General features: G+C 32.0%; 1 protein-coding gene across 8 annotated transcripts in view; it reads right to left on the bottom strand.

Moving 5' to 3' along the window:
• Positions 1–373: 373 nt before the first annotated feature.
• Positions 374–19,766, bottom strand: part of LOC126819606 (myocyte-specific enhancer factor 2A) — an 86,071-nt gene continuing 66,678 nt past the window's right edge. For all 8 annotated transcript variants that reach the window (XM_050547725.2, XM_050547730.2, XM_050547731.2 and 5 more), the window contains 7 exons: positions 16,868–17,071; positions 9,335–9,487; positions 8,487–8,673; positions 7,528–7,742; positions 6,414–6,528; positions 5,957–6,068; positions 374–5,085 (listed from right to left, as the gene is read on the bottom strand). In XM_050547725.2, coding sequence (XP_050403682.1) covers positions 4,800–5,085; positions 5,957–6,068; positions 6,414–6,528; positions 7,528–7,742; positions 8,487–8,673; positions 9,335–9,487; positions 16,868–17,071 — 1,272 coding nt within the window. In that variant the 3' untranslated portion in view covers positions 374–4,799. The remainder of the gene's footprint in view (positions 5,086–5,956; positions 6,069–6,413; positions 6,529–7,527; positions 7,743–8,486; positions 8,674–9,334; positions 9,488–16,867; positions 17,072–19,766) is intronic.

Consider the following 19,766-nt stretch of genomic DNA (forward strand, 5'->3'; position numbering starts at 1 on the left):
TGACAATGAAGTTTAAAATCTGAACATGAAGGTTCATGTGAAAAAACCATTGCGAGCCAATAGCGTTGAAATCTGCATTAAACCAAGCAAAAGCATGTCATTCCATCCCCTCCAGTAAATCCCTGAGTGAGAATAAACGTAGTTCAAACACACAATAGCTGTGTCGTCTTTAATAAGTACTGCTATGCTGCAGCAACCCCACAACTGATAAGATCCTGAAGAATCCTGAAAAACCCACACCAAGATCGGATGTGAGACTGAACTTGTAAACATCCCAGACATCTGATCCAAAGTACACCACCTCGAAACTCTCTACAGCCCACCCCTCACTATAGTCATTTTAAGATATATAAAAGAAACAAGAAGACAAATGTGGCTTTTTGATGTTTTAATAATACGATTCAGATTGAACTGTTACTTGGTCAACAGCAATACACTACAACGCTCATTATATACACAGGAAGCAAGACGGTGCCATTATACCATAATATATTATATTTGGAGAGGGAGAGGGGAAATACGGGGGAAAGGGAGTGCACCGTAGTGTAGTGATAAGAGGGGGAGCTGGCTGTCTTAAATGACCTCAACAATACAAAACTTCATCAATGAACGTTTACAAATATTCTTTGTCTACAAAAAATTTCTACAACTTGAAATAATGCATGTACATAATTTTACAAGGCTTAGTAGTTTCACATGGTTGTATTATCCCTGAATAACAGATCTAGGCATAATAAAATATTTCATCTCTCTCTTTTTAATGAAAATCATCACAAGTTCGTTCCAAATAATTCACGTCAAACTATATATTGATCAACCTAAAAAAATTTCAAAAATAAATATACATGATCTTAATTAACACTATGTAATTAAATTTCTGTAAAAATACATAAATTCTAATCAAATCTCTAGGCTTAATTCTAATACAGCTTATTAAAGCGAGCAGAAATTATCTAAAAGATGTACTGTCCAATATAATGAGATCTTTTATGTGGATATCATGATGAGTTTTCTCCGTGGTTCCTCTACTACTGACCGAATAACACACATGGGAATTATTGATTGCCAATAACGACTTGTAAGGTACAGATGTGTTTCTTAGTGTGTGTGTCTTGTAGATTTATATACCATCAAGATGTTGGGGTATTGTGTTTGTGGACAATACATCTTTGAGTCAACATGACAGCCTACATATGTACTAATTAAAAACAATCTTTAGTGTCACGTCTTGAGTATCAAATATACTCTATGTCTGACTAATATCTAGCAATACATTTCCATGGTAACAGAGAAACAATACATTAGTGAGACAATGGTAGGCAAGAATTGATCAAACTGGCAGACTACATCCACAAAACCTATTCCAATATCAATGTCATTCAAATTTTGAAAACTTTATTGAAATGATGAACAACTTTTTTCCCCCATTTAGAAATGTAAATATATTAATATTAACACAAGAAATAGCCTACGCATTGAATGATATAAATTACAGTTCTCTTACTTGTTTATTTCCATCTATTTGTTCAATATTTGTATTCAGTGTCCAGTCCTGTAAAAAAGACAATGTTTTTATTGTCTTTTGTGACAAAAGGGCCATAAAAGTGAGGCTATCAATCACTAAGATAGATAGGTATAAAAAGGTTATAGTGAGTAATAATACACTTACTAACACCTACACCCTAGGCCAATTACAGCATTATCGCCAATATCATTTACACATAAACAAATAAAACTAAACAACAAACAAATAAGCCGTCTGCCAGTCAAATAAATTATAAGTTAGATTTTTTAAGAATACAAAATAATGAATACAAGCATTGTGGTCATAGAGTCACACATTACAAAATATATTATAATATATCTATACCGTCTGGGTGATCTAGTGTTGTGTATCGGTAATCAGGTCTGGATTACCCAGTCTGTCGAGGCTCATACTACATGCAAAGAAATGTCTACAGCCTTATTAATGAATATGAAATATGTAAGTGTGATTGCGTGATGGGTGATACAATTATCATCACAATAATTTACTTTGGCAACAAATATTCCTACAGTCGCAAAAAAAGTATATTACAAAGAAATATGCAACAATAAGATTACAAGTTCCAATTACAAAATAAAACTATTTTATTAGACAACAATTCACTACAATAAATTATATGGATAAACATTCCGCAAGATTCTGTTAAAATTTGAAAACTGTTAAAAATTCATTTGATTTGTATATTTGGGGCCTTTTTTGACTTATTATAATTTTCAAAATATTTTGTGTTTCTTATCTCCATTAAATATCACAGCAGATTTCTTAACCTTGCAGAATCAATAATAAATTATTTTTTTCTTTTTAATTTAATTTACAACAAGATTTTTCTAAAATGTTGCAAACTTTTTATAGAATTGTAATATTCATTAATCAATAATGAAGATGCTCATTATAAAACTTACCGTGATGATTAAATTATTGGTATAATATTAACAATGAAATTATTAATTAAGTAATTGGGTTAATTGATTTTTGTTAGTTTGACTTAACGCCTTGCCTTATATTAACTATTGCTGTGATAACCGGGTCTACGAGATTAAAAAATAAAGTCGTCTGCAATGAGTTATTCCCCTTTTGTAACCAAATACAGTTGTATTTTCTCCAATATCAACATATATTAATACAATTGTATATAAGTAAAATCTATACATATTATATAATAACTTCAATTCATTAACATGGGCTTACAAAAATACACAATGTACATAATATATATATATTTATATAATTCTTTTGTGTCAATAGATAAAACATGAGAGATATGTACAAAAATTACAAAACAGGGAGTATAACACCATACTTCTACATAAGATGTCATCAAACATTTAATTCATTGTAAATCCACATTTGAATATATGTTCAAATTATATCTACAACACAATTAAAATTTTATTACTTCATGCTGCCAAATCAAAAACTGATAGCAATTCAAGTTAATTTTCTTCGTTTATTTATAAAATGAATGATAAATCATTTTTCTCAGAGACATTTATTTGCCCTTAAAATAAAATGTGTAAGAAATAAATAGTATATGTTTAAATATTCTGGTGTGGTGGTAATATACCATAACGATGTAGCACACATTTCACCTAGATGAGGAAGGTTTAGTCTATATCTAGTACCACAGAGAAATTTACATGATTTGTACAACTGTTCAGTTTGTTTTCTTTTTCGTTGACGACAATGTCTGTCTAATGCAAACGTAATGGGACCGTTTCCATGCAACCGTTGAAAACACACACATGGAGAAAGGGCCTAAAACTGTTAGCTCTCGCAGTCCTATCACTAACAGGATGTTTTCACCTTTTTTACCCTTCAAATGCCAACCATGTTAAGACAGATTTTGAAAATAATCTATAAATAAGATCTAGGAAATTATCATAAATTCTCCCAAAACATGCCAGCCTAACCTCCTATATGTTTTGGTTTTTTTTGAGTAAAGATTAGATTCAATGACAAAGATTATATTCAATGACAACGCCAGGTCACTGACGGCAAAAGATGAAAGAGATATACAATCATCTCAGGTAAAAACAAAATAAATGTGCCTATAGGCATTTTTGTTTATGTCTTTCAAACTTGATTAGTTATTCATACAAACTGATGATCAAAACATGGTGTAATTTTATAGCATTATTTCATGGTGTAATTTTATAGCATTATTTCATGTTAAAAAAAAAAAAGATGTATATTATCAAAGAGAGAAAAAATTAACATGAATTGCTGACTCTCCTTGATTCTGAGGCAGTTGTATCGAAAATCACAGAATGATGGCATTCACAAATTATGTAATTAAAAATTATACTCAAATTAAATTAAAAGTTCAATAAAACCGACCAATTAAAAAGAACAACAGAAGTAATAAATAAAGAAGCTTAGCAATAATTAGTAATTGAATAAAATTAAATAAGTTAAGAAATAGCTCAAAAACACCATTATATATAAATCTGGTATACATATTATATATCATACAACAAAAGCCATCCATTGCACTTCATATTTGGCTAAAATTAATTCTGTAAGTTATCAAATAAACAGATCCCTTTTAAAAACAGAGATTTTATTGTCTAAAACTAAAATGAAATTATTCTAAAATTGTGGATAATTTACACCGAAAACCTAGCTACTCTTTTGAAACAGTCTTAACTAATTCAACAATAATAATAGCACTTAACATGTCAGTGCTGTAAACATACAACTGTGTAGTGGGGGGGTGATATAGTGTAATATTAATACGAAGAACAATAATTATTGTTTTCCATCTAATTTAACCAAACTAATGACAACAGAACAATATGATAGTGACCGATATATCTATATATATAACCAGAGAAATATTCATGTGCACAATTTGATTTTTATTAACAACAATACAAATTGCTAATCATAGCACTGTGTTCCTCGCATCTGTTCACATCTCCTAAAAATCAGGGAGTTAATCCAATAACTATCGGCCGCAAATAGCCAAAAATACACCTTAACAAACAATTCACCAGCACTTTCAAATGATAAAGGCGTCAAACATTGTCCGTCCATAAATAAAAGGTCCAAAAACAATTAACATTAGTATAAAGAGGAATCGGTGATTCCTTATAGCACAATATAGTCACATGGCGCAGGCTATTTATATCTATATACAATTCTTGCCTGACATCACTCCAAGGCATCCCGGGCTGCGCCCCTCGACTTATTTTACCATATATGGTAAGGAGATTAAATTAAAAGTAGAGTTCAACTGGAGCCGTGCTTGCTTTTAAGTCGTCCAGGCTTTTATTCGCGAGCGTTTCATCAGTGGGCCATCGTAGTCTTGGATATGATTATGTATGTTGACCGGTGACGAGCTGTTGCTATGGGAGTGCGAGATATGTCCAGGTGACAGATGACCTGGTCCGCTTGATGGCGGCCGCAACATGTGATGACTAGAGGGAGTAGTAGTTTCTCTTGGTGGCGATATGGGTTCACTTTTAATATTCATAGCACTCATTGTGTTAAGGGCCATAGGTGAAACATTTCCAGAGCTGATTCCATGTGAAATTGATCTAAAAAATAGAAAATTTTAAAATCCATGAACAACAGTATTAATACTAATAGACATACTTCTCAATATAAAAATAAGTGACATAATTTTTCTTAAAAAAGTTTCTAAAAATAGTCTCCTTGTTTAAAATGATTAATACTGACCCAAGTAAAAAAAATATAAGTCATGGATGAAAAACTTTAATTTCAAAAACGACATATAAATCTTGTAAGAAAATAGTTTATTTAACATGTACATATACATATTTTAATGTCACATTAAATATTTTGAAGGGTAAAATGTTTCCGCTCTATGTCATTATATAAAACTGTGAAATCATTTCATTGGTTGGATCCACTTTTAATTTAAATTTGATAAGCATGGAGGAAATTTGTCTGGCAGTGTCACAGTAGAAGACAGAATATGATACATGTGTATTCATATTTATTGCATCATGTCATGACATGTCATGTCATATATAACGCTATCACATCAATTCCCAGTTTTCCCACCTGTTTTAAACTTGTACTAAGTAAATTGTACATTATCAGAAATTATCATTCACTTGTTTACAAACATTTTCGATCTATGTACTGTCAAATATTTTGTAATTGATAAGATGGAATATTTATCATTTAGTGAGGAGAGAGAACAGAATATTTAACATAAGTGTCAAAATAGAATAGGATATTATTCATCCTGTCAACAAAGAATTATATATCAAGATTTACAAGGAATTTTCTGTGGGTTGAATTAAAATATAACATTTAGAGTGTTGAGGTAAAATATATTTGCCTTGGTGTACACAGGAATATTTTCCAAGCACACACAAATTCCCCAAGTACAAAGTAAATCTAAAAGTAGATATTTGGGAGACAGAGAAAAATATTTACCCTGAGTGTGGAGAGAGTCCACCAGGATGACCTGGACCAGACATCATACCCTGACTACCAGACCAATGATGATAATTACCAGCATCAGCAGCAGTACTCATTGGAAAGTTATCTATAAAACATTCAACAATATACTTACAACAAATCACAAACATGGTTCAATTATTTTCAACTATTAGACAATAAATTCAAGTGTTAATCTATCAGACATATAATTTGTTTATAATTATTTTTAAAAGGACTCACATTATCAACAGAAATCATGTTGGAAGTCTTGAAATCACAAAATCACTTTAATATTTAATAATATTGATATCTTTAAATAAAATTAATATTGATAAATATACTGAAATATTTCTCAAGTGAAACAATTAAATAAAAATTCACGAAAAGGGTTATGAGGTAAGATAAAGCCCAACTATCTACGTCATCACAATATTTAAATAATAAAACTTACTTTGAAGATATGAGGAGGGAAGAGCGGACGGAGGGTAGTTTGACATGCCTACAGAACTGGGAGCCATTGATACAACTGGGGGTGCTAGAGAAGAGTTCATAGATCGACCGTGTCCCTAAAAACAAACAACAATACTTATAATATAATACATATATATTTACTACTAGAGACATAAGATATTGGCACACTGTAAACTGAAACAGTCTCAAATCTATGTTTGTTTGGTTTTTTTATAAACAAATATTGGGAATTGGGGAACAGGCATAACTTATATTAAACACCTATCCTTGTCAGATGAGATACCCGAATTTACCTTTCATAAATATACAACGTACGTACAAGTGAAAATAAAATTACAGAGTACTTTATTTGCCCAAATTTTGAAATTTGGTGTTATAGTTGTCCCTGGAACTTCTGGTGATTTCGAAATACGAGTATTATATCACATGGTCATGTCATTTCTTTAATATCAATAAAACTCTTTAAATTTTGATCATCCTATTATAAAATAATAAACAGAGATGTGCCAGATATATTTTAGTGAATCAACCTGGTTAATTCTGCTAGGAAGACTTTAATATGATAATCAAGTCAGTCCACATGAGCCGTAACTGCATTTCTAGAAGTGTTGTTATTTTTATGTCAATGATATTTCTTTTCAAGATCACTTACAAGTAATTTTGTGTTGTGTTATTTTTAAGGTAATAGATTTGTGAATGGTTTTAGATATAATTGTATTGTATAAGTCAAAAATGCCAATGTCATGAGCCATATATGGAATTTACCACCAGTGAAAAATTCAGTGCACATGTCAGACGCCACTTTATAAACATGTAAATATTTTCAATCAATAAAAATATGCATATCTATTGTGCTATATGTGTCTCATTGACTGTCCAAAAATAGAAGTCTTTACTATAACTTGCTTAATGGTCTTTGATCAGGTTATAAGTTACATGGAATTTTCCCTTACACATTGATTTCACAATCTCAAACATTTACTTGTTTAATAGAGCTATGAGAATGTACTTATTTAATGAAATCATGTATACATACGTACGATTGCGATATAATTGCTTTAAAGAGAGTGTGATTAGCCGCCATTAAAACTTACGTCTTGTTGGAGAACATCGTTGCGGTTGTTGTTGTTGGGAATCATGACACGTATATTCTGATTAGGGTTGGGGCTGGGTCTCATGCTGGGAGGAGTTGGGGCAGGGGATGGTTTGTTTAAACCTTTATGTGCCATAATGCCAGGTGAACTACACGGTGATACTCGATGGTGGTAGCCATTAGGTGTTGGAGAGTGACTCATATCAACCATTCCACCTGAAAAGAACAATGCCAATTGTTAGTTTGACTAAACATGTAAAATATTTAATTATAAAATGTATCATGCAGACAAACTTAAAGGACTAATATCTCTTTGAATCCCACTGAGCTACTATGAGGAAAAACAGTAAGCCTGGATATACAGACCACTTACAGTGTCACAGCATACTGGTTATGTGTATACTCGTTTTGAAATTGAATATCATATATTTTGACTCTCATCTTGTGATCTTATACCTATAGGGAAATACGTCATCTCAACATGAACACAAAATCAGACACGTAGGATAATCTTTCTTCAGAATCATGTACCAGATATAATGAAAACTGAAAAACTCTTGGTGACAATTTCAATGAGATAAAGTCTCTTTATTCACACAAATACTTTATTCAAACAATTTCTGTGATCTTTGCTGTAAAACATCTCTTACATGTAACATTAGCGATTGTTTTTAAAATTGACTTTGAATCTGAAACACGTATAACAGCTGTATGGAACAGATGATTGAATTTAAATATGTTCATTGATTACAGTGATGTTAAGTTTACATCAAAGATTTCCAGACCCAAATCAGTCACGAGTAAATTCTGCTATAAATGTAATGAAGGATTGGGGACTTTGCTTTTACTGCTTGCTGTCAGTGTTCAGATCAAGTCAAACTTAGATCCAATCAAGTCAAATTTAACCATGTCACAATTTTCTTTATAATTTCAAAGAAGTATATATAAAGGAAATATCACCTGTTGAGTTCGGTCTTGGACTAACACTTGGTGGCGCCGATGGTGGATGTAATAGTCCAGGTGATCCAGACATAATATGATTCTGTTGATGTGGGGACATAAGGTTCATTTGTGGGGGTGGGTACCCGCTGTTAGGTAGTCCCAATCCACCTGGCATACCAGGATTCTGGAAATGTGGCATACCTCCCTGAAAGCAGATGATAGAAATAAAGGTAAAAAAAAAAATCCATAGAAATTTTTAGAGCACATTTCACAATACTCTACTCCATGTTTTTATCCTTTTATCTCTAACATTAAAGCTCAAAGCAAATGCAAATATTGAATGTATGCATTGGATCCATTTGATAATAGATCCATATATAGTTGGTAAACGCGTGTATAAAAAGAAAATACAAGTCGTCGATAGCATATTAATGGTAACAATCAATCCAATAGAATTAAATATCATGTTATGGTCTGGTTGTAGTGACGCATGATGCCATTAAAACATAATACATTTAATGGTAGACAAAGAATTCAATTGAGAAAAAGAACTATCATTACGCAGGTATCTGCTCTTTTGCTTCTTATTTTAAAACACTTTGGTGGATTTGTTTCCTAAAATAACAGCTTTTAAAAAAATTGTCGGCCCAAAATAGACAAATTAACACATAATGCTTTGTTCCAATCTTTGACATCATAATGACAAGAATCAAATAACAGAATCTAGGTATATGAGTGCACAAGCGTAAAACCGCATCAGATCTTAATGAAATTTCAAGTCCTGTCGTACTTTCACAATACTTTGAAGTGCCTAATTTTAATATCTTCATACAAATAGATAGCAATAAAACAGTGATTAAACTTACTCGCATCTGATTCAACTGTGAGTGTTGCATAACCCTTTGGTATTCATCATTGATGCGGTCATATTTATCATCAGTGCGCATTCCATGTACATAGGGGTCTGTATCAATAGGCTCTGGGCTGTCACATCCCTTGTGTTCTTTTTTGTTCAGATGCTGAAAAATATAAAATAAAGAGACACATGAAAATCAACCTTCTGTAGTTTGCTGATTTGATCTGATTTAATAAATTAAGTACTAATTTGAATACAATGACACCATAACACATACAGGTCACAAGTCTACGGAATACAAATACTGCTTATATTACTGATCATTACTAAATGCTGTTGAAACAATTTACTAAATAAAACACATGATGATGGTGTTCTGGTTTCAAGAGATATTCACAGTATATGGACTGGTGTACCACAGGCGTAAGATGAGGTATGTTGAGTTGTATTACAGTATCAAGTAGGTGGAAAGCTAGGATACCATCCAATACCATGATATTATATATATGTCCATGGAAATTTTGAGAGACCTCACATACAATACCCGCTTTTGAATTTAATATCAGTTTAATAGTTTGCCATCCAGATTTCTTCCTCACATTGAAATAGAATGTGCAAGCAATCCAAATAAATGTATTTGAAAAATGAGTGATAAAAAACTTTAAATTATTCCATGATATTTCAAATATTTTATGAATCTTCAACATAAAACCATAGAATTTTCATTATGTGTCTAAAAAATGTTAAAAAGACTAATAATAAGGTCAAATAATATCATTTATTTTTCTAGAATATAAGAAAAAAAAAGACATTGGTCTTCAAAGTCCCAACATGGCAGAATAAGATTAAATATTGAGTTTAAATAAAGAACATACACAATGAAAGAGAGAGAGAGAGAGAAATGGGGTTTAACGTCCACTCGACACAAACTAGGTCATCTCGGGACTAACATATGGTTTAATTTTATTTCCATAATTCGCTTGCGCGTAGGGGTCTTTAGCAGTGGGAGGAAACCGGAGGACCCGGAGAAAACCCACGAGGTTGGACAGGCGCCCCTACTCCTTGCCACGTACAACCGGGGATTCGAAACCACGCCAGTCGACTCAATGACAGACTGTATGATACAGCGCGCGCACGCTAACCATTCAGCCATCCAACCCCCCCATACACAATGAAAACAACATTTATTAAATACCACTTTGATTGAAAAATTCTCCAAATCAATCAATTCTAACTTAGTTATGGCCTTTTAGTTTTATAGGTTACATTAGTTTCTTATTGATTCTGAATACACCGCCATCTTTATGTGTCTTAGACTAATAAAGTAAGATTAATTAATAATAATCAATACAGGGACAGATCAAAGGTTGAGGGGGGAAAGGGGGGATGGGTCCATCCATATAGCAATAGTCTTTACCTTAAAATAGCAAATAATTTTGAGTTTTTGAGATATATGTGCCTTTCTTTTATATTTTGTATCTGTTATAAACTAATAAAGAGATTATTAATTACATGTATGAAAAAGGGGAGTTTGTGGTCCATCCATTTACAATGAGGAGAAGGTGAGTTTATTAGGTGTAAGTGCAGCCGCTGAAACTGAACACTGACTTTATAGCCCATTAATGGGTCAGACCTGTACATGTAGTTACCTGGCTTCTAACTGATCAACATTTTGACTCATGAGCTAGTTATTTTCGGCATCTGGTTAGGTTATTAATAGCCACCACACCACAACCTTGACTATTTTTGGTAATGGATCAATTTTCTTATCACTCTAACCCATATAATGCACTGTTATCTGTAGGCCAAACCAATTTTACCTTATTATTAGGAATGAGGAAACATATGGAGTTTCCAAGCCAATTTTCTGTTGACACACATTTCATATAAAGTATGAAACCTACGCCCACAATCTATTCAAATTAGGCCAAAATAAGGTTTTTTTGTCATTTAGGAAAATAGACTGAAAATTTCAAGTAGTATTTTTTAAAATTGAACTATAATGTAGCTTTGCATCTTGTCAAAAGAGAGTTAATCATTTATCAATAAATAGTTTGAATGAAAAAAAAAAAATAAAAAATAACCAGACAATATATGAACCTTAAAGATATTATTCAAACTCAAACTAATCAGTTGGAGGACTATAAAATAAATAATATCTGACATTCTATTTACATCCTTTATCATTATTTTTTAAATTTTCGTACCCTATAATTTACCAAATATAGACAATTATTGACATATATTTTCTATTTCAAAATTTTATTGGTCAAACATAAATCATTCTCATGGACAAGAAGAATGACTCAGCCAATAAAAAGCTTCAAACTGGGGGTGAGCTTACAAGTTCAAAACTTTAATGTTAAAATGTAAACACAAGTATTCTAGCTTTAAATAAAACTCTCCCTCCTTAAGAAAAGTTATATTGGTAACGGTATATGTAGATTTATATTGTAATGGACTGAGCTATTCTAGTTTGTTTATATCCTATATTTAGCATAATTACAGATTGAGTGTGAGAAGCGCTTTTATATAGATTATTACATAATCCTACGCAACACACTATATTTTTAGTATACAAAATAGGCCACAGATGAGAGAACACGGCTGACGTCAGAGAGCTAGTTTGAGGAGGAAATTACAAACCTGTGTAAAAGCAAAGTCTATATATTCTATTACTAGCAGGTCTAAAATAAGTTGAAAAATATTGATTTTTATCTTGGGAAAATAATACTACTAGTCTATGACATCATTATATATTCAAAGATTAATAGAATAATGTGATGTCACAGAATATATTATTACAAATATATCAATTATTTATTGGATTAATAAACATGTTTTTATGGATTATTATATACAGACTGTTTTATATAGATTTGTGACCTATTAAAATTCACAAATTTATTAAATGTAAGGGATATTAATAATTCAGCATATAAAATAATAGTGTATTTTTTCGGTGCGTCATGGCACTACTAATTAACATAACACGAAACAGATATTTTGTTTTTTTGCTGTGATCAAGTTACACCCCCCAAAAAAAAAAATAAACAAAAAGGACCAATCACTCACATATTTGCAAAGACAATACATAAAACAAATGGTGTTTAAACCTTTATTTTTGGCACCGACGTAATAAAGATCGGCACATGCCATGCAGGGAGCCATGAGGGATATTTGGTGAGGAGAGCAGTGCTACAGCCTACTCTTAGTCTTAGCTATATTCTAATTTCCAACTGTCAGAGAATCTGTAATGGACTGTCAGTGGAGTACATGCAACATCTTTCTTTTTTGTTCCATCCAAATGACTAGACACTTTTCCTTGCCAGGCTTACACTAGGCACAGACAAGGGACCTCAGGGTTACAGAGCCAGTGCCATACTCGCAGAGTTACCATAGCTGCCCTTACAAAATTTCTACAGAAGCCCATCTTCAATTGTAATTATGAGTAATAGACGAATATCTAGACATTAAATATGACTGACAAACATATGATATATTACCCATATATAATTCATACTACATGTTGTTATTATAATTATCATAATTTATTGTACTTGTCATAAATTTTGTATCGGACATAAAGTGGTGTTCAGTGTTTAAGTTCTATAAAAATTACATTAATTTAGATAAGATGAATAAACATAGATCTGATTTTATATCTAGATCAAATTAATACTGGCATTACATGATTTTACATACTATAGTAATTCAAATAAATGTTAAGGTGCTAAATAGTATGACATTAAAAACTTTGGGCATTTTTACATTAAAGTAATGGTGCGTTATTTGCATCTTTCGAGAAATATCGAATTTCTCACAGCTAATTATTCCATGCTAATTAGTATGTAATGAGATTGATTATTTAACAGTGTTAAAAAAAATCTATATATCAATGCTAGATAATCTCCCACCTTGGATTTAATTGTATTAAAAACAGGCCCATTAATTAGATGTTGGGAAAACAAAGATGGTGATAAGAGTGTTATAATATCATGATATTATCCAACAATAAGAACACTTGTATCTGGCAACTAGCCTATGGTAGGTTGCAAAATGGTGGAAAGTTCAACTTCCAAGAAATGTAGAATGGTATTGTTGACAGATTCTGTCAAGAAAAAGAAGCGAGAAGAGAGAAAAATAGAACAAGTAAAGTGTACCATTTACATAACGGGGTGGGAGCCAAGGTGGCTAGGTGGGTAAGGCGCTGGCTCGCTAGCCTGAAGGTCGGGTGTTCAATCCCTGCATTGGCCGAGAAAGTTCATCCCGATTTTCCGACGTGGTTTCCCCTCGTCAGTGATGCAGGACGGAGGGCCTGACAAGGACAGCTGCCTAGTCCTTCGGATGAGATGAAAAACCGAGGTCCCATGTAAACATTGGAATGCACGTAAAAGATCTCTTGGCAGTTGGAATTCGATATAAGAGCAGGCGATAGTGCCGCTGCCCGGGCAAAATTTCCCTCATAGCACACTGTATGGCGTATGCCCGTCTTCATTAGCCCAGTATAGGAGCAGAACAGTAGGACGTTAAACCCCATTTCATTTCATTTCATTTCACATAAGGGGGTAGCATGGAATTTCACTTCATGAGATGAAAAACCGAGGTCCCATGTAAACATTGGAATGCACGTAAAAGATCCCTTGGCAGTTGGAATTAGATATAAGAGCAGGCGATAGTGCCGCTGCCCGGGCAAAATTTCCCTCATAGCACACTGTATGGCGTATGCCCGTCTTCATTAGCCCAGTATAGGAGCAGAACAGTAGGACGTTAAACCCCATTTCATTTCATTTCACATAAGGGGGTAGCATGGAATTTCACTTCATCATTACTTTATAAATACTGAATGGAACTGAGCAGCTTTTGGACTGATATTCTTAGAAGAGATTCAACTTTGACAATATTGTAGTTTGCAAGAGATTCCTATGTCACTTTAATCATGCTCAGTAACTTTAAGAAAGTTATTACCATAGTCAAATTTCTACTTTAAAGTATTATTATCATTCAAATCCTATATCATTACAGTAATTATACTTTCTCATTTTTCCAACCATCACGGTCCTTAGTAGAAAAATGTTATTAGTTTTGCTACAGAATATGTGTAACTGTTCAGAAGTTTCCATTTGGAGTTAATAAAATAGTAGTCACTGGTATATAAAAAATATTAACATTTACACAAAATAATCAGGTGAAAATTTATGGATATGAAAAAATCTTATGTTTGTTTTGTAGACCTAAAAAAAGAAAAAAATAAGATCTTCTCAATCATGCACAAAGTCTCTTGACAGCAGAATCCATAGCAATGCTATTACATGGAAATATTGCCATAACCCATCACTTGCACTAACTTTTTATTTTTAGCAATATTTTTAAAGATCTACTTCCCACCAATCTGATTAAAATAAAGATCTAAATCTTGTACGATTTCTTTACATATGGGTTTCATGATAGGTTTGTGTGGGAGGGTGACATCAGGGGGTCATCATGAATGAATGATGTAGACTATTATATTTTGTTCTCTACCATTCAAGCTCAACAGGTAATTTCTAGAATATATACACAATCGATGGTGATTGGCAACAAAATCATAATTTATCAAATCGCAAGTGTCCAGTGACATTTTTTTAAAAACCATACATGATATAGGAATTGTATTGTGGCAGATGTGTTGCCAAGATATACCAAGATAAATCAATGACACAGTGTCAGTCTGCAAAGAACATATTTACAGTTTTGACATGGACATAATATTGTTTTTCAGATAAAGGTAATTTAAATCAACAGATGTATAGAAATTTTTACAAGTTTTGACATCAACTCTGGCAACACAGTTTTTAATATTAAATTCAAACTTCTTTATTTTGATTTCAACTAAAGTCTATATCCAGTCTTTACTCTGTCTGATCACCCTTTGTTACATGAGCACAATTTTCTGTATGATTGGTACATATTTAATTTTCGTTCAAAAATTACAAACGTGCTTAAAATGGTTGAAAATCCTACAATTTAGTTTGATTAATGTATTAAATATTTACATCTCATCTAATTTCTAACAACTTTCTATAGTCTAAGCTTATAGTACAATTTCTGTACACAAAACGTTTTGTCAGAAATTCAGACACGATTCTTGCTTGTTCATGAAAAGCTCATAAAAATTCAGAATTTCAAAGATTTAAGAAAAATGTTGATAACATAATAAAAAGAACAGAGAAGGACAGGCTGACATAATTATTTCAAAATACCATTGATTAAATTAAAGTGGTTTAAAACACTGTTGACTATTAACACGATGGTGGGATATACAAAAAAAAACAGTTTTATACTTATCTTCCAGAAGTTTTTTTTTTTAAGGCTGGATTATGGGGTGTGTGTGTGGGGGGGGGGGGGGGCCTTAACATTATGACCGTATGCAAAATATATACGGATTCTTGTCAGTTGTCAGGTTAGTTGGCAGGTACAGGTATATTGGATGTATGAATTGCATCAGAAACACCTACATTATGCAAATATCTAAAGGCTCTCTCAAATAAAATGTTTATGGTTTGGTAATAAATATAATTGGCAAGAATGATTTCTATTTTGAATACATTCAAAATGTTTTCATTGGTTTAAAGATATGATTGGTGAAAAACATTTTAAATCCTGCAATATTGACCTTGACAACTTGGTAAATATCTATTCAAACTTAGTTCCGTGTAATGTGTGTGAAAAGGACGTAAATTATGTATAATATGCAAAATCCATTATAACCAAGCCTATTATATTATTATTTAATATTATGCAATGTGGTGTGTAAAGCCTTTATACTTAATAATAACCTAGAATATGATTGGTTGTAGTCTAACGCAATCGTTCTAAAAATATTTTGGGGGAGGAATTCCCCACTTGAGATCCGTTATAAAAGTAGGTAAGGATGGTCGTGACACTGTTATTTGGCCTAAATTTCAGTCACTTGAGGTAAATTTCGACAAATTTCCAAAGATTGATTCATTGAATCAGCTAATATCCTTCCTTTTCAAGCTATTAACCAGGATACCCCTCTCATAGTTTTCCTAAGAAAACGGGATAAACTTTACCAATGGTTTATCACATCCTTAATGCGTGAAATAAGTGATGCAAGTTGTTATACTCAGTATAGCCTATAAGTCACAAATATTTCTTGAAATATAACGAGGAGAAGTTGAATCTGAATTGATAAAAAATATGTCTAAATTACTAATGACATATCTGCTTTAGCATTATATGACTTCATTTATTGAACTTTATTAGTGATCTTTAAGAGGTAATAAAGCTTGAATGTTCTTTATAACACATTTTACTCAACACATTAAATTGACTTCATCAATAAGGTACCAGAAAAGTGTATGTAAGCTTTTAATATAAAAAGGTTTACTTCAAGCATAATGTCTAATGTTTTCAAATTTTTACTATTATATGACTGATCAGAAATGTTCCGATCTGATTGGCAAAAATCTTGATCTGAGATTTACCATGATATTAGACTCACACCTGGTACCGTACATGAAATAAATAATAAACTTACCTCTATAATGTCTTTGTTTGTGCGACTCTCATGGGGTTCATTATATTCTGTATATTTAAGTAGAACTTTATCCATATCTGTACTGGCATATTGAAACAGTTTATTATTGCCATTAAATATAATCAGAGCTATCTCACAGTCACATAAAACACTTAATTCATATGCCTTCTTCATCAATCCAAACTTACGCTTTGTAAAGGTCACCTGCAAAAGACCAAAATAATTCAATGATATTTTGCAACAATATTATTATACAAATATTTGATGAAACATTTATACTTAATACAACTAAATAAATTTTAGCCAAACTAGGGTGGCAGCCAATAGGTGTAAAGCAGAACTTTACGTGTAATACCATATTCCATTTGGGGAACTGGCTGTTAATGTATTTTGATGAAATTATCGATTGTGTTTGACACTCCAGACAAAATCACAAATATAAACTTTCAAACCATCATACACAATAATAATAAAAAATAAAAATGTAGTCCAAAAATGATTAAAATCAATTTGGAATAATTGATTTCACGCCACATTCTTTATTTTATTATACTTGCTATTTGACAACTAAAGAACAGCTCATTTCTTTTCATGAACACTCTGGCCCAGATCCCATCTAAACCAGGTTAGAAAGATCAAAAACGGTATTGAATTGGGTTGATATAATGTGTCATTTCGTTTAGCGATGTAGCAAGCTCTATATGAAATTTTGGTTTGCTGCACGCTGTATCAAGTAGAATAACAAATTGGTTATATTTCTACACTGAGTTTGTACACAGACCTAACATTTTGAACATGTCATCCCACAATACAAATCATTATATAAAATCCAATGAAATCGACAATTTTATTTTTTGACTCAAATTAAAGAGCTTGTGTAATTTAAATAAAGGAACATGTTCAAATTATCCTTCAGCCACATCACAGCTTTAAGTATTCAATTCACTGTTAATTTAACATGTTGCAGATGATAATTCTAAAAACTAACAGAAAGATTTGCAAACAACTTCCAATTCAATTAGACAGTGGTCAATATTCTTATCCTAAAATGGCAGACAAGATGGAAGCCACGAGAAAGATGGATTTATAAAACATTTATTTGTTGATTACATGTTATCAATAATACAGACATTTGTCTGATTTTTCCAAATAGCATTTTAAAAACAAATATTGATTTACATGTTAAAAATCAAAAGCTTACTGTCATTTAAATATTACCTACACAATTTCATCCAAATCAAAATATGTAACATTTTTTTTTTTTCCCCAAAAGCTTTAAAGAGCTGAGAGTTTAATTTGTTTAATGTTAATTATTATTTAGACATTTATTTACATGACAAGCCTATAATCAACACTCAAGACCATCAGATTACCAAGATTTAATTTGATAATCTTGTCAATCTGATTAAAATACAAATCTACACTACATGAAGATCTAACCAGTTGTACTGGGAGGTTGCATCAGGGGGTCATACGAGTGGCTTTTGACCCTATGGCGTCAGACATTTGATTAACCAATCTGCATTTATGTTTTTAGAGGATTACCCACAGTTCCGTGCACCACACGCCAAAAGTTTGCCGTAACAGACTGTTTCATTGGCTAATTCCTCACATCATCCAGAACACATCAATGATAACAACTCTTCCAGATCCTAGTGTAGTTAAGACAAGTAAAACAGAATTTTGAACTATAAAAAAACCAAAATGAAATAGGATATATGTGTTTTAATCAGACTGATGATCTTTTCAAAACTTCAAACACTGATAACTTTGCTCAGAATAAAGTAATTTCAACGAAAAATATTCAATATATTCATTTTTAATTATCTATTTTTGAACTATTATATAGCGAGATTAGCCAGTTGTATTATTAAATCTTCCATAATGTATCTTTAACCCTGTTTTATTCAACAGTTCATAATAATATTAAAACAGAGCCTTGAAAACATGCAAGTTACCAGAGATAGTTACCACATGGTTACCATGATGGAAGTAGTTATAAAGAGGGATGGGGGCAAAAATAATTGCAATCTCTATGCAAATGTCTATAACAATTGTCATATTAATTATTAGCTAATCTATATGATTAAAGGTGTGAATGTCCAGCTGATAATGTCCAGGTGATATTGATGTCATTCAACACCACCTGTCAATAATATGAGGTAATTGAAGGATGAGGTCAGAGGGGTCAAGTAAGTTTCTGACAGCAGTGGCACAATGCCTAATGGCTAATGAGAGAAGCTCCTGTATAAATGGCATGGCGCCAAGTCTATAATTTCATGCTTGTCGGAACTTGTTTTGATGAAACTTTACAGTATTGTTTCCTGTAAACGCAGGTTAAAATTCTCATTAAAGTTAACTTTAAACAAAGAAAATATGAATAGAGGCTTGTCTATGTCTAGATAAAGATGTCTGGGTCTATAAGATTGATATTAGCTCCAGGGTACATCTTCCCTAAAATTATTCAAATCATGACTTCAAAGTCTCAAATTGAATAAAATCTTATCAACATTTAGACAACTGCTTTAGTTTGAAATGGGGGTATAATGGAAGTACACCAAGGATATAATGTGGACAGTGAAAGAGTTACAATGATATGAAGGGTGTACATAAATTATAGTTGTCTTATTAATATCTTTTGTATTTCAATTCATTTTTAACTTCTCTTATGTCCAGAATTTTCATTCCACCTAACTCTTAATAAAGCCAGATAAGTGAGGTTCCAGGAAATGGGCGTGAATGGAGATGTAGCTCATCGCTACACATGGGTATTTGGTGATTGCATGATGATCTGATATTGACAAGAGAGAGAGAAATGGGGTTTAACGTCCACTCGACACAGACTAGGTTATTTCGGGACTAACATATGGTTTAATTTTATTTACATAATACGCTTGCG

The sequence above is a fragment of the Patella vulgata genome, chromosome 4, assembly GCF_932274485.2.
Source record: "Patella vulgata chromosome 4, xgPatVulg1.2, whole genome shotgun sequence".
Lineage (NCBI taxonomy): Eukaryota > Metazoa > Mollusca > Gastropoda > Patellidae > Patella > Patella vulgata.